General features: G+C 42.6%; 1 protein-coding gene across 4 annotated transcripts; it reads right to left on the reverse strand.

The window, feature by feature from the left end:
• Positions 1–280: 280 nt before the first annotated feature.
• On the reverse strand, positions 281–14,631 carry SUMO1 (small ubiquitin like modifier 1). 4 transcript variants are annotated; one of them, XM_068407481.1, is made up of 6 exons: positions 10,713–10,791; positions 6,672–6,931; positions 5,468–5,542; positions 4,105–4,182; positions 2,119–2,190; positions 281–1,158 (listed from the first exon to the last, which is right to left on the reverse strand). In XM_068407481.1, the coding sequence occupies exons 2-6, from the start codon at positions 6,687–6,689 to the stop codon at positions 1,090–1,092; spliced, it is 312 nt and encodes a 103-aa protein (XP_068263582.1). In that variant the 5' UTR covers positions 6,690–6,931; positions 10,713–10,791; the 3' UTR covers positions 281–1,089. The 4 variants fall into 4 exon arrangements, with proteins under 4 accessions (XP_068263582.1, XP_068263583.1, XP_068263581.1 ...); XM_068407482.1 differs by lacking the exon at positions 10,713–10,791 and adding an exon at positions 7,095–7,183; XM_068407480.1 differs by lacking the exons at positions 6,672–6,931; positions 10,713–10,791 and adding an exon at positions 14,391–14,631.
• Positions 14,632–14,680: the final 49 nt, after the last annotated feature.

Here is a 14,680-nt window from a genome sequence, read left to right on the forward strand (position 1 = left end):
GTTTACCTTTTGTGCTTGAAGTGAAGCTGTATGTAATTGTACGTGAATATTCTCTAACAAGGAAAGAAGCAGCTAGTAGTCTCAAATAGTTGCCTGCAAATCAAGCAGATCAAGTATTTTACTAGGGTGAGTTTAAAAAAAAAATTACTTTTTTCTATGAGGTATATATATAGAGCACTTTTTTTTTCTGGCTTCAACATATAGTTATTGGAAAAGCATGCCCTAATTATAACTTTTTATGGTTTTGCTCATTTCCAAGCATTTGAAAAGAAAATGCAAGTTGTTTATAAAATTGTTTTTCTTGTTTATTTTAAATGAAGCTGGTACAGACAATGTCCATTCAAAACCCATGTCCCAGGCCAAAAGGTACAAACAAGAGTGTCAAAGTAACACCAGTTGTCTGCTGTGAACATTCTTGCATGAATACCTGCATGTACTAATTGCTATATGAAGTTAAAATGCTTCTGGGCTCTTCTCACAAGATTTAAGAATCATTAGGGTTTTCAATTTCATGTCTTCAGCAAAGCCATCTCTGGAGCAAGGTACAGATGACAACAGTTCTAGCTTTTCCATTTCCAACTTGGTAATCTTCTGTGTTGGGCCATCAGCACAATTTAAGCAAAATAGCTCTGAGTTATGGATACACAATTTCTCCACAGTTTAGTTCTCTGAAAAACTTCATCTCGCACTGAAAGTTATAGTCCAGGAGTGAAACAGTCACACATCAAAACTTCAGGGCAGATATGGAAGTCATTAAGAACACTCGCCCACCTGGCAGATCTTACAGCCTCCGTGCCTGAAATGCACGAACCTAGTGAACATACAGATGCATGTGTGTATGTGTATTTCTAAAGGGGAGGGCAGAAGGGAAGAGGGGAGCAAGGCTGCAGCTGGATCACAAAAGTTCAGCACAATGAAAACAGAAACAATAGTGTATAATGAGCACGAGAATGCAAAATACCAGAAGCTTGAAAATAAACTCCCAGAGATGGGGTGCCAGTTTCAATTCAGTGTTGAACACCACATTACAAAAGAACTATTATTTAAAAATAAAAAAGGATTAAGGGGGAAGAAAACAAACAGAAGGATCTAAACTGTTGAGTGACCCCCCGTCTGTTCCTGATAAACTTCAATCACATCTTCCTCCTCCATCCCCAGCTGTGTGAACAGAGAAAAACAGCACGTAATTGTTATAAATCTGGTGCACTGAATTCAAAGCAGGTCCTAGACAAGTTATACAATGGTTTGTTCCTCTGTCCCATCACAATTCATCAAAGGGGTGAAAAAAATTTCAGTCACCATCTCACTAGCCAACGCTCATGATTTTTAGTCCTTTTCCTTGAGTCTTATACATCTCAGTCAAAGCAAAAGCCTTATCAGTGAAGTCTAAATCCGCTTATGGAGCAGTACACATCAGCCTGAAAGCTGCTAGCTTTACCTTTCTCTAAATCCCTTCTTGGGCAACAGATGCACAGGAACATAACCAACATCATAGTGAACGCACCAGCTGTACAGCCACGTGAATTATATATAGCACACTACTAGCTCACAACATAGCTAAGACCTACAGCTTGCAACTCAAAGCCTGTTTACAATTGTTCTCTCAAAGAGGGTAACTTGTTGATTTCACAGTACACAAGTTTCTCTGATTTTCCAGAAAGTCATTATTATAACAGTGTCTCTTCCTGCTTTGTCATAACAATTGCTGGAAGTCACTGGACAGCAGAAGCAACCCATTTTCTGTTTATTTACACTTTCATCTAATAAACTAAACACATACCTATTCCAAAGTCACACTGAAGTTCTAGCTACAACTGGGAAGTTCCCTTAGTTTCTTTTTCTCTCTGGTACGCAGTGACTACACCCTCCCTTCTGAGACAACAATACACATGAAGGTCCAATCAGTCTCTTTCTGAACTGCATATCCGCCTTATTAAAGGCTCTAGTTAAGACAAATATAGTCAGACTATTTTTGACTAAATATAGCCCAAAAAGTTGGCTATATTTCAAGAAACACCTTCATCCTGGTTAGCAGTCTAGCAGAACAGAGAAACTAACCGATTTGGTATCTAGTTTCTCCAGTGAACTATGTAACACACTTTCTAGAAAGAAACTCACCTCCTTGGGGGTATGATTATCAGTAATTCTCTGACCCTCGAAGAGGAACCTGAGTGAATTCATTGGAACACCCTAAAAAAATAAACAAATGTACAAGAAAAAAAAATTACTGGAACTTGTACAGATTTACAAGGAAAACTTTTTTAATAAAAACAGCACATGTGAAAGTAAAAATAATAGAGTGTTAGTTCCTGTTACACAGGGAGATCAGCCGTTCTGTTGCAACCATGTAGACTACAAACAAGTGATTCCAGGAGCATGATAGTGCTGAAATGTATGTTTATTCCTAAGTCTCACTGGAGTTCTAGCCCAAGAACTTGAAAGTTTCCTTAGCTTTTTTTGCCTTCTCTTTTTTTACTTGCAGATAAAATACTGACTACACCCTCCCTTCAAAGACTACATTACACATGAAGGTCCTGTTTTATTCTGAACTGTATATCAGCTTTATTAAAGATGCTAAGACAATAGGAGGAACATGATGTTTACTTCACAAACTCCCACCCTTGCTTTCCCAATCTTATATCGCCATAGGAAGGAATAGCAACCTCTACTGTTATCAGTTCTGCAAAAGCTCTACCCTGGGGACAAGAAAGAGCAGAGCTGAGGGCGAGAAGAATGAACACCATTCAAACAGGTAGAAAGGAGCATCCCAATGGTAAATAAAGTTAAATTGCAGTATGTCTATTGTACAGTGTGCCTGTGTTACAGCAGAATATCACACTTTACCTCAATAGGTGAGGCAAACATCATCTTTTTTTTCTCTTTCAAGTTACGAGCAAAACAAACGCAAGTGAAATATGACCTGTTTTGTGTATCAATTACATCTCAGAAATATTGCTTGCAAATAACTAGGCAGAAGAATTCACAGGAAAGAACAGCTCTTCACACTGTTCCAACAAACCCTCTAGCCAACTAGAAATGTTCATGGTCCCTTTACTGGAGAAAGGCTACTTGACCCCAAAGACCATACTGACTGCTGACGAAGGAATCACAGACTCTCCAGAATTCAGCCCAGAAGATATGTATAGCTGTGTTCATTCAAACAATTCTTTCTTTCTTAAAAAAAACAAACCTCACACACATGCATTTTCATCAGTCAATAAGACTGCTGCACAAATTATTTCCAAGATTTTATTTTAAAATTTCAAGTTTTTCAAATTAATCACAATTTTAATCATTTGTATTTGGCTACAAACATATCTGGTGTTCGACCTTTTCTTTCCTCCTACTCCAGAAGGACAGCAAAATAGAACACATTCTACAAAAGAATGCTTCAATTGACAAGTTCAACTTGTCTCAAGGTATTAAGAAAAAACCCAAAGTATTATTTCTTATGATTATATCTCCTGAAGTGAACTCCAACACAGTTATTCAAGAAAAGGCCATAGAAGGCATCTATCCCCAAAGCTGGGGGTAAACTAGGCCAGGGCCTCTGGAAATAGCAGCAGTGAATCCACAATATCTGCCACAGAATCTGGAAGTGCAGATACTTTTTTTGTTGGACTTACTATTTACCCACATCCACAATTAATGTTCTCGAACTTAAGAGCATAACAGCTAGTGTTAATCGATCACCATATTAATGGCTGTAACAATGCCTAATAAGGTGGCTCTCATTCTAAGCTGCAGTATTCTACAGCTTTAGGGGAATTTCGCTTGGAGACAGGAGATTTTACAGTAATTATACATGCATGCCTGGGCATTTTAAAAGGTAACTTCTCTGTCTTCTGAGCAGTCACTATATATTTTCAAACAGTAATTTTAAACTTGCTACAAAACTTACAACTGTCTTTAGAAATCCCTTTACTTGTCAAAAGAAATGAGGACATCTGTTATATTTGTACTGTCAGATACCTGTCCTGCTGGTAAGTAGATAGAAGCTTGACTGTCTCAACAAATGTCTTTTTTTGAAAGAACAGTGAGAAAAGTAAAGCTAGTGTTTGGCTTTTTAATTTTCTTTTTCAAGAGTGTCATTGTTTCACAAACCTGTCTTTGACAGTATGATTCTTTGAGTTTCTTGAGGTGTGTTGTCATCTTCACCTTGAAGTGAATTTCACTGCTGTCCTAAGAACAGAAAAGAAAAAAGTTACTCTCTTTGTAGTAACTGCTTACTTTATCTATGCTAATTTTATGACTTTCATTAAGAAAAACATATGCAAAACTAACATGGAATGCAGTTTATCACCGTGCATACCTTGGTGCATCATAACATGAACTTCCAGGATGATTTATCAGTTGCTAAATTCACCATGCACTTCCACAGGAAGCTCTATTTTAAAACAGATGGCATAGTATAGCCTTAGGCTCACTATGGAGGTTTTGGATTTAAAAGTACTAAAACCCATACATGGTTCAATCTGTGCTTCCATCTTTACCCAGCTGATATACTTATGAAATACAAACATACATATGCAGGGGACTTCTGCTCTAAGATTCCAAAGAGACAAGTTAAAGCTTGCACTTCAAAATACATATGAAATCTCATTCAATTAGAGTAATTATCTAGAAGTTAGGATACAGGCAGACTTGGCAACACAACACTAATCGAAGGAGAAAGCTTAGGTCTCATTATTCTATAGTCCTTTCTACCAGCCATAAGATACAAGTAACTACAACTGTCAAAATGGCTACAGATAAAACAGACTGCAAGAGGTTCTGTGCAAAAAGCACGTGGCTCACGCTTAGCTTTTGAACGTGTTCTCATCATGGCCAGTTAAACCAGCAAGAGGTACACTAGTCTGTGTTACTCCTACTTTAAGTCATCTGTCTCCAGTCAACAGCACAGCAATCGTGCTAATACTCCAACAAACAATGCTGAGTTAAGTCACGTGAGCTAGGGGATTTTTGCACAGAAGGACTTCTGTTCAAGAAGGATCTTGACATTTACATTCCAACACAACTTGAATTCAGACATATAATCCACCATTCACATCTACCAACATGCCAGCCAACAGAATCCTCTTCCTAGTCCTGTCCAAGAAAGTTGACCTCATGCTTGGTGTCCTACATGAACTCTGAAGACCTGAATTTAATCGAGTTTGCCACATATTTCATTCATATCCTTCGATAAATTAATGCTTCAATGCATCAGGTTGCCTAGTTGTAAGATGGGGATCACACTGACCAAATCCTGCATCACAAGGATAAATAAGTCGAGCTTTGAAAAAAAAAAAAAAAAAAAAGCACCAGAGAGTATACTAACACACATTACTGGCAATTGGTAAGTAGTTTATGGCAGGGGAGGATCCACGTTGAAGAACTGAAAGTATCAATTTTCATTTGTTCATTTCTACAATACAAAAACTCAAACTGCCACCAAATGTCAACAAGTAACTATGTAAAAACTCACCTGCCCAATGACTTTGAGTTTAATGTATTCCCCTTCTTTCTTATCTCCTAAGTCCTCAGCTGAAGGTTTTGCTTCCTGCAAGAAAAAAAAAAAAAAAATCTGATCAGTTCAACACTATTATTTTCACTGGACAGTATTACAGCTGTCATCCTCCTTATTACATTAAATCACACTATCCAAGGCACCTTATTTCTTGCTTTCTGTATGTGAAAATAATAGCAACATAGTGTTATGAAAGGCTGGCTGTCTGCCTGTGGAAAGTTTAACTAATGACAGAAGAGAAACACTGGGAAGAATGTAAGAGATGAGAGAGGGATCATTTGGAAATAGATGACAGATACAAAAATGGTAAGTATTATTTTGTACCACTAGCTCCTAGTCAACAAACAGAATGCAAAAAAGAAACCCAGGAAGTGTACCAAGAGGCTCAGATACTTGACAGAAAAAAGAACATCGTGAGGAGAGTGAACAGAAAGCACTTGTGACACCCTATCAGTGTAAAGAGAGCGAACCATGCAAACATTTTTCAGTCTATTGCATCAACAGTAGTCACTACTTTCAAAAGGATGGTCAGCCCCCTTTTCTATGACAACAGAACAACATCAAGTAACAGCTTCCTTCTAGTATGTTTAAGACCACAATTCTTAAAAGTTCTTAAAAGTTGCAGTTCTAAGAACTATAGTGTTTTGATATCTTTCCAGGATAGGAATTAATTGTACAGACAAGTTTTATTCAACAACTTGAGCCCTAAAGCTCATCAAAACATTTTAAGTGTTATGTTCTATAAGACATGAATTAAGGACATCAAAGTTTTCATGTTAGCTGCTGACAGATAAGACAAGGGAGAGATCAGGTACTGTTAACCCCATCCCTTGCCTGTCACTACATCTTCTGGATCAGGCCTTTAGTTATGTTCCACTGCAGCACAAAGGGATTTTACAGAGACATCGCCTCAGGTCCAGATGGTGCTTGATGAAGAAATCTTCCCAAGTAGTCAGAAACAAGGATACCCTGCTGATCTTCTTTCAAATCTTTCTTTTATATTTTATTGCTTAACACAGTAGACAAAATAAGCAAAATATGTACAGATGCCTACCACATACATTTTCCCAGCCCTAAAGGGACTTTTTGCTGAGTATACAGAAATATCCTCTGTATGGTTGGACTTGAACATTAGGATCAGGTGCCAAAAACACATACTAACCTTATGTATTAAGTCCATTCAGATACGTCTCTACCTCCAGCCTAAAATGGTAGACAATCCTTTTCAAGCATTTTTTTTTTCCTTGAAGAGGTTAAACATGCACAACTTCTTTGAATGTTACAGGTTCAGGGAAGGGCAGGGAGGAAAGTCTGCAAACACCTTCCCTATCTGTACAAGTCTCAGTCTGGAGGAAAGCAAGAGAGAGGAAGTGCTCTGTAGATCAACTTGACTCAGTGCCTCAAGCCAGATCCATTCAGTTTCTGTGATGACAAAAAAAGTATGAGCCAGAGACTCCACCTGGTTTGAATACTTTTTTTTTTTTTTTAAAATATCAACCTGGGCACAACTTGGACTGCTGGGACTGATTCATCATCCTTCAAGCCCAAAAACTGACCCCAAGCGTTCAAGAAACTAGACACTTACCCTCAGGTCTCCAAGCAAGTCACTTTTGAAGTGTGAAAGGAATCTTCACTGGTATCACAGTAACTGTGCTCCCCACCAAAGTCTTCCCTTTCTAACATATCTGAACTCTAATCTCATGGGACTATTCGCAGGAATAAAAATACACTGGTTTCCACTCCTGACTAAAAAGAGAAAGAAAAACAAGAACCTGCAACTTGTTCTGATAATTTGCACAACAGCATTTGTATTGTCCGTATGCAGGATTACTAACCTCTAGGAATCAGAAATCCGTAACTTCAAAACTATCTTCTGTTTTGCTATCACTGAAAGAATTTGTAAGAACATCCTGTCCCTTGACATGACATTTCAGGTCAGTCACTGTCTTAGTTTACTTTGCATAAGAACAAATTGCACAGCAGCATATTATCCCAGCAGTAGAGGCATTTGCATTAGTTTATACAGTTCTGTGCATTGTAACAGATCTGCCTACTTAGCTTTCCAAAACAAATCATCTTGTACAAGGTATGAGAAATCATCATTGCTACTATGACTGCCTCTGGCCAATATGAGTGGAAAGCAATGATTCATACGATGTTTGATTCCTACCCTCAGGGAAAGGGGGCTCGAGCACTAAAAACGAATAGGGGAAGCAGCAAACGTCGGAAAAGCAGAGGGAATTGGAGTCTTGAAACATCATACCATAAAGATGCTAACTTAAAGCCCCAGCAACCTCTCACATGCAAAATAAGAGAAAACAGCTGTAATTTCAGGAAAAGAGAAATAAGATCAAATCAATGTTGACAATGCAAATACTTGAAGCTTAAAAAAAAAAGGGGGAAAATATTTGAAATCAGAACACAACAAGACCCAGCAAGTCTGAAACAGCTCCCTGCCTTTTGTCAGTGAACTATACTGCCATTCAATGCCAAATGGTAAAGCCAACACAAAAACACTTAAGAACAAAGAAAGCAAGGAGATTGCAAAGTTACTAAACTACAAGCATTCACTAACAGAATCCTGGATCAGCAATCTGCAAGCAAGACTCCAGGCTTTTACTTGCACTGTGAAAAGAACTGGTGTTTACAGTATCTCATGAAACAGTACATAAAAAAGGACTACCATACGAACAGAACAAGAATACCACAACACTCCAAGTTCTAACTTTCATCAGATGCCTAAAGTTTTAAAGGCTTCATTACACAGTTTTCCTAAATAGCACAAAACAAGGCTCCTAGTACTGTCTCACATTTTTATATCAACACTAAATTCAAGACCATAAAAAGCACCCAAAGTTTCTTGGATGAAACACACTGGTATTGCTATTGCAACTGATGAAACCACAAAACAAACATTGTAAGGTGGTATATTGCAAGTTTCCTCCTCCAGTTTTCTGAAGTGCTCAAACATCAATGTCCAAGCCTAAAAAAAATGCCTATACTCAGCACACTTTAGATAATCTTTAACAAAAATTAACAAAACCAAAATTACTAGAAGAACAGAACTACAACACACTTCCTAACACAACAATAAACCCTTACGTTTGTTATAGGAGTGGAAAAATGCATACAAACTATAGCATTCTTTATTAGTAGTACATTAACAGATAAAAATGCCAGCATCTAGATTCAGTTAAAGCAAAACCAGCCTGAGACCCTTGAAGGGAGGAGAAAAACGATTTTTTTGTTTCTGCTTAGATCCCACCAAGCAGCCATGTGTTTTTTGAAGTCTGCCCTTCTTGCAAGTATTTTTACTTATCATAAAAGTTAATTTCCTGTTGGAAATAAAGTAACTAACTCAAGTACGCTTCTTTATTTATACTAAAGACGAGACCAAATTATCATAACTGGTGACAAATTACATCCTCTTAACTTAATTCCGGGGCCAAAAAGAAAGACACTGTAAGCAATCTACAGTTTTGGGTAATCCAACTGTTCCTACAGGATTGATAAACAGATGAATGAGATTTACAGTGCTGCATTACCCTACATTATACTGTTACTTAAGCATCTGTTTAGGTCTTGTTGCACAGTCCCCCCAGAAGTGAATGACACAACATATAACAATGTTTACCTTATCTATTAAAAAAACCCACAGGATCCTTATTCAAAGACCTTTAAGATACATATCCAAAAAAGGTTATCACATACAATGAATTTTACATACTTCACGCAGTCCCAAAGAACAAACACGTATGTGTTTTACCAGAACATGCCTGGAGAAGGAATTACCTAATGAAAGCTGCTATGTGTTAAAACATGCCTTAATTCATAAACGCAGAGAGCTACAGAGTAGGTCACGTGCAGATCAGTCTAAAAAAATCTAGTTCAGAATTTGCCTTATTTTTTTATGCAGCCGCTTTCATGTATTTTACAACACTGGAAACACGTCCTGATGGGTGCCAGCAAGAGCTGTGCCCCTAGCTGCACTCTCCCAGGCAGAAAGGGGCAGCAGCAACATCCTCACCAGTGCAGTTACGTTGTACTTGAAAGTCGAGGGTGGGGAGGAAGACCACCAGCACATACAGCAATGGTTTCTATTCACGGGTCATAATGTATTAAGGCTATTCCTCAAGGCAGACACAGTCTATACTAAGCTTAGCCTTGTCTCTGGATACTTTTAATTTCTTGGCTGGCACTAGTACTATTCTTGACTTCACGGCACTGCAAGAAACATTTGTAGATACTGACATTGATTTTTCCAAAGTCGATTCATCATGATGAAGTTAGAAAACACTGCCATATGAAGGCAATATAAAAAATAAAGCAAAACAGAACACAAATTAAAACTGGAATGCCGTTTTAACTTTCCACCAGCAGGTCACATAGCCTAAAGCGATAGTTGTCAGCAAAGGACTGTACACATGCCCGCCAAGCCAGTCAGGAACTTGCGGTACAAGTAACTATTTAAGGCCCCAGCTGAGAAGTCAGAATTGACAGGAACATAACGATGTACAAGGAGTGAAGGAAGGACAGACTCTTGGTGAAGGACGTGGTGTTTAATACAGGCAAGCAAGGCTCGGATAAGAAAGTCTGGGGTTTCTCCCCCTTCTCTTTTTGCATTCCTAGGGCAAAGAGGAGCCGGCAGGTCAAGCCCAACCCGCACAAAGCCTGCTCCAGGGGAAGAACACCCTACCACACACCTGGGAAATGGAAAATGAAAGGAAACAACTGTTGTGCAACACGGCTCACCCTTCGCTGCACTCCCGGGTTTCCAGTGCCGGGGCTGCCCGGCGGCGATGCCGGCCCGGGGCCCCGCGGAGCCGCCCCCACTCCGGCCGGATGCCGGCCCCGGCCCCCGAGTATCCCCCGCCTGGAGCCCGCCCTCGCCTTCCTCGCGAAATACCCCGAGCGAAGGCGAAAGGGGGATTAAAATACAGGGGCGAGGGGCGAAGTTCGGCCGAGGTCGGAGATCGGCACCCCCACACGCACACTCCCCGAGGGGAGCATCCTCCCAGCGTCCCCCGGGCCGCCCCTCACAGAGCGCGGGGCCGGGCCGGGGCTGCCTCGCGGCGGGGGGCGAGGGCGCAGGGAGCTCCTCCCGCGCCCCCGGGGCCTGCCGCCGCCGCCCGCCGCGCCGTCCCCCCGCGTCCGGCGGCAGCTCCCCCCGGGGTCGGTCGGTCGGGGCTGGCGGCGCCCGTACCTGGTCAGACATGGCTCGGCCCCGTTGCGTGCGGCAGGCTCGGCTGGGCCGCTGCAGGCGCTCCGCTCCTTTCTCTGCCCGCAGCGCAAACACAGGCCGCGGCGCGGGCGGGATTTCCTGTGCGCCTGAGCTCACTTCCCGCCGCCCGCGGCTCCTCCCCGCCCGCATCGGGCCGCGCCGCCTGCGGCCCCGGGGCCCCCGCGCCGTGAGGTGCCGCTTCCCGGCCACAGGCAGAGGTCGGCAGGCCGCGGCAGGGACGGCGGCTCTCGCTGGCCCCACGGCCAGGCCCGGCGTCTGCGAGCGCAAGCGGCCTCCGAAGGCCCGGCCGCAGGAAGGCGCCTATGGCCTGCCCCAAGGAGAAAAACGGGTGTTTTTCAAAACCCGCTAGTTAGAGGCCCTCCAACGGCTAAAACCGTGCGTCTGCACGGCCCTTCTGTCCTGCCCCAGCGCAGCTAGGCCAAGTTACATAACCCTTCCAACAAAAGCAGATTTTACAGCAAAAATCATTCTCATTACACCTACTTGTAATGACCTGCTGAGGCTTTTGCTAAAAGAGATACTTAACAACGAAATTCACTGTTCTATTTATGCATAGTTTGCATTTGCTGATCACTGTAACTATCCGAGTTACAGGATCCACCTGTATTAAGCAAATACGCACTGACACAGTTCCTTTTGCACCAACTTGTAGTGATACACCATACTAGCACAGAACAGATGTCCTGCTTTACATCAGCACAACACAGCTGTTTAGAGGTTTGCACAAGAAGCAACATCTACACTTTAAAAAGATCACATTTAGACTGCAAGCTGTTTGGACTGCAGCATGTAGTACTAACATCCCTCTACAACAACTAAGGCAACTCCTGTCCCACTGCGCGGCATCGCTGCTGGAGTAACTGCATGCTTGGCTCTAAGCGGCCAGTAAGTAGAAAAAACACATGAGAACCATAAAATAACAACATTACTGCAAGATAAAACAATCAACAGAAGTCAGCCCCACTGAAAGAGGAGATTCTCATCTGGATGCCACTAGATAGGTTTTTAACTTTACCGGCTACCTTTAGGGAAGGGCAAAGGTAGCACATCCATCAGCACAGAGTCTCTAACGCTCTGCATGCCATGTTCCTTGGTAAGGACACCAAACAGCAAAGCTGTTGCACTCTGTGCCTGCACTGCTGCATTTCACTAACTGAATGGTGTGTTACAAACATCGCTACACCAAGGGATGCACTTTCACTAGCCAGTGAAACTATGCAGTGTTATGAGTATACTCATAGGAATTAGTTTTAATCATAACTGTTAAAATAACTCAGAATTAATAAGGGGGGTGAACTAAAGAGAACCTAAACAGATGCTATACAGAGCTACAGAATTAAGATGATCTTTCTTAGGCAAGGCCTAGCAGGCAGGAGAGCCAAATGTGTTCATACTATGCCAAGCTCACAGCAAGAGCTCATTATGATCTTAGTAACACTACACAAAGCACCAAAATAAGCCATTCAAGGGCTTCACAGCAAGGCACGATACTAACAGCACAGAAAGCGACAAATGCTTACTCTGTCCTAAACATCACTCCTATTCACAAACGAAAGCAGTTTTAAGAGCAGGGAGAGTAGCCTTACAGCACTAAGGCTAAAGTCTCAGACTGGCATGAAACATGAGAGTAATTCTTCATTTTACCAATTTTCCTATGCAATCTTGTAATAAAAGCTGACACTCACGTGAGTCAGAATGCAGTTACCTATCCCTATACATAACAATAAAGGCATCATGTTGAAAAGTGCACATCTGCATACACACTAAATAACAGTAATACCACCTCTCTTTACTGCCTTCTCACTCGGTTGGGGATACATTACCTCTTCAAGGTCCAAGCTACATTTGTACAGCATCTCCAAGCTACTCTCTGTTCAGCCCATGTGAATGACAGAGGTACCTCAGCAAAACTCACACTTTTCGTCTTTGACAGCCCAAACTCAACACACAGCATACTGAACACTAAAACACAAAAAAAATAAGGCTGTTTTAAAAGACTAAATATACCTGCACAAGCTTCTTCCTCCAAAGCCTTCCTTGCTGCTACAGCCACCACCAAGGCTACTTACCCTAATAACCTCACTTAATTCTCAGGTATTTTATAACTTCTCTGATTTCCCTCACCTGCAACTAATGTCAATCACCTGAAGTCAATAAAGTTCACCTCTGTTCCTTCAAAATGCTGCTAACTAATTTCTCCAAAGCTGTGTATATGGTTTAGGAGCCAAAAGCTGTTAGTGGTTTTCTGAAAACTATTGGCCCACATAGTCTGTGCAAAGCCTCTCCAGTCCCTCAAAAATAAATTTTTTATAAAACTGGACTTTAACCTAAGAACAATCTGTAATCTCATAATACCAACATACTTGCTTGAGAGCAGTTGGTGCTAGCAAACAGGATGAATACAGTGTTCTAAGTCAGGCAACCAAGTAACATTTACTCTTAGATTTGCTCTCACAACAGTAGTACTCCCCCTGAGCCAGCAGCCCCAGAACTAGTACTTTAAAACTAGGGGGAACCTGGAAATTTTCTTTCTAGTTGAACATAATTTCTTTGGCAATATTACCAGTTGTGGGACTTCAAAAAATTGGTTACATTATCTAAAGCATCAAAACCTTTCCTTTAAAAAAAAATTTCTTAAGAATGATGTGAATCCGCAGATTTCTCTGACTATTGGCTTTCCAGCATATTCCTTACACAAGATGCAGGAGAGGAAACGAAGGCGTGCTGACTCATACGGGTGGTTGCATAAAATGCAGCAACAAATGTCTGAGATTAATCAAGCCCAAGCATCGCTTGGCCTCTTCCTGCGGGTAGGAAAAACTCTGCCTCTATTTTCAGTGCAGGTAACCCTCAATGTGAAATAAGTGGGAATTTATCAGGGCAAGAACTGGCGCTTTTGCCTGCACTCCACAAGCACGCAGCTTTTCAATTATTCAGTAGGGCCCGGATCCAGGCACAGAAGTAGGTCAGAGGCAGCAGCGCGCACAAAGACACCCTTTGCGAAGGCAGAAACCAGTAGGTGGCACAAATGGACGCCTCTAGATGCCTCGGGCCTCTGCCTTCCCCCAAACAGAAATGCCCACGTCCTGGGGACACTGCAGCAGTGTAGGGGAATACACAGCCTTTAAAATTTGTTTTAAACGCATGTAATTTGATTGTAATGCTTTAAATTCCCCCCCAGCTTAGTCTTTTTTTCTGGGTTTAGCTTGTGTGAACACAAGTGCAGATGCAAAGAGAGCAAGGCGCTGGTTTCTTTTGCCCCAGCCTGCTGCACAAATTCTCTGTTGGTGAAGCCAACCTTTTAAATGCACGCAACTGCCCTGAGTTGCAACAAACTCTTTACGAAAAAGAACGGTATCAGCATGAAGATCTGCAGACAAGGCCTTGGGAACACTCGCGGGCAGAAGGGCAGCCACCCCGGTGTGTGGGGAGGGCCGGGAGCACCGGCTGAACCCCGGCACTGCAGGTGGGCTGGGTGCAGCGCCCCAGCACAGCTCGGGGTCACCGCGGGGGCCACGAGCTCAAACCCGCCTCAGGATTCACTCAGGAAACAAAAACTACCAGTACGGGCACCACAGAGCCCTCGAGCGCAGACCCCTTTCTAGTCACAGCGGCTGTCCCCACCGCCAGCTACTGCACCTGCGGGGCCCGAGAGGTGCCGGGCAGGGCCTGCTGCTCCGGAAGCAGCTGAGGAAGTCGGTGCATGGCTTCGTCAAAGGGACGTTTGCTTTACGTTAAGAGGTTCGAGCCTTCACGAACACGACGCAGAGAGGCAGCTGACGCCAAGCCGGAGGGTCCGGAGGAGCAGCGGCAGGCGGGCCCTGGGGGCCGGGGAACGGCAGTTAACAGCCGCAGCACAGGCTCCGCCCCCGCCCGCGACCGCGCGCTCCCGCCGCCCGCCACGTGGCTCGCGGGAGCGCGCGGGAAGG

The sequence above is a fragment of the Nyctibius grandis genome, chromosome 9, assembly GCF_013368605.1.
Source record: "Nyctibius grandis isolate bNycGra1 chromosome 9, bNycGra1.pri, whole genome shotgun sequence".
In the NCBI taxonomy this organism is placed as follows: Eukaryota; Metazoa; Chordata; class Aves; order Nyctibiiformes; family Nyctibiidae; genus Nyctibius; species Nyctibius grandis.

What these genes read in the sequence shown, in the direction of transcription:
- SUMO1 (XM_068407480.1), bottom strand. Translation starts at nt 14,456, where the DNA reads ATGCACCGACTTCCTCAGCTGCTTCCGGAGCAGCAGGCCCTGCCCGGC. An exon ending in GCACCTCTCGGGCCCCGCAG is followed by an intron (nt 5,543 to 14,390) that starts GTGCAGTAGCTG and finishes TTTTTCTTGCAG; the next exon opens with GAAGCAAAACCTTCAGCTGA. An exon ending in AACTCAAAGTCATTGGGCAG is followed by an intron (nt 4,183 to 5,467) that starts GTGAGTTTTTAC and finishes TTCTGTTCTTAG; the next exon opens with GACAGCAGTGAAATTCACTT.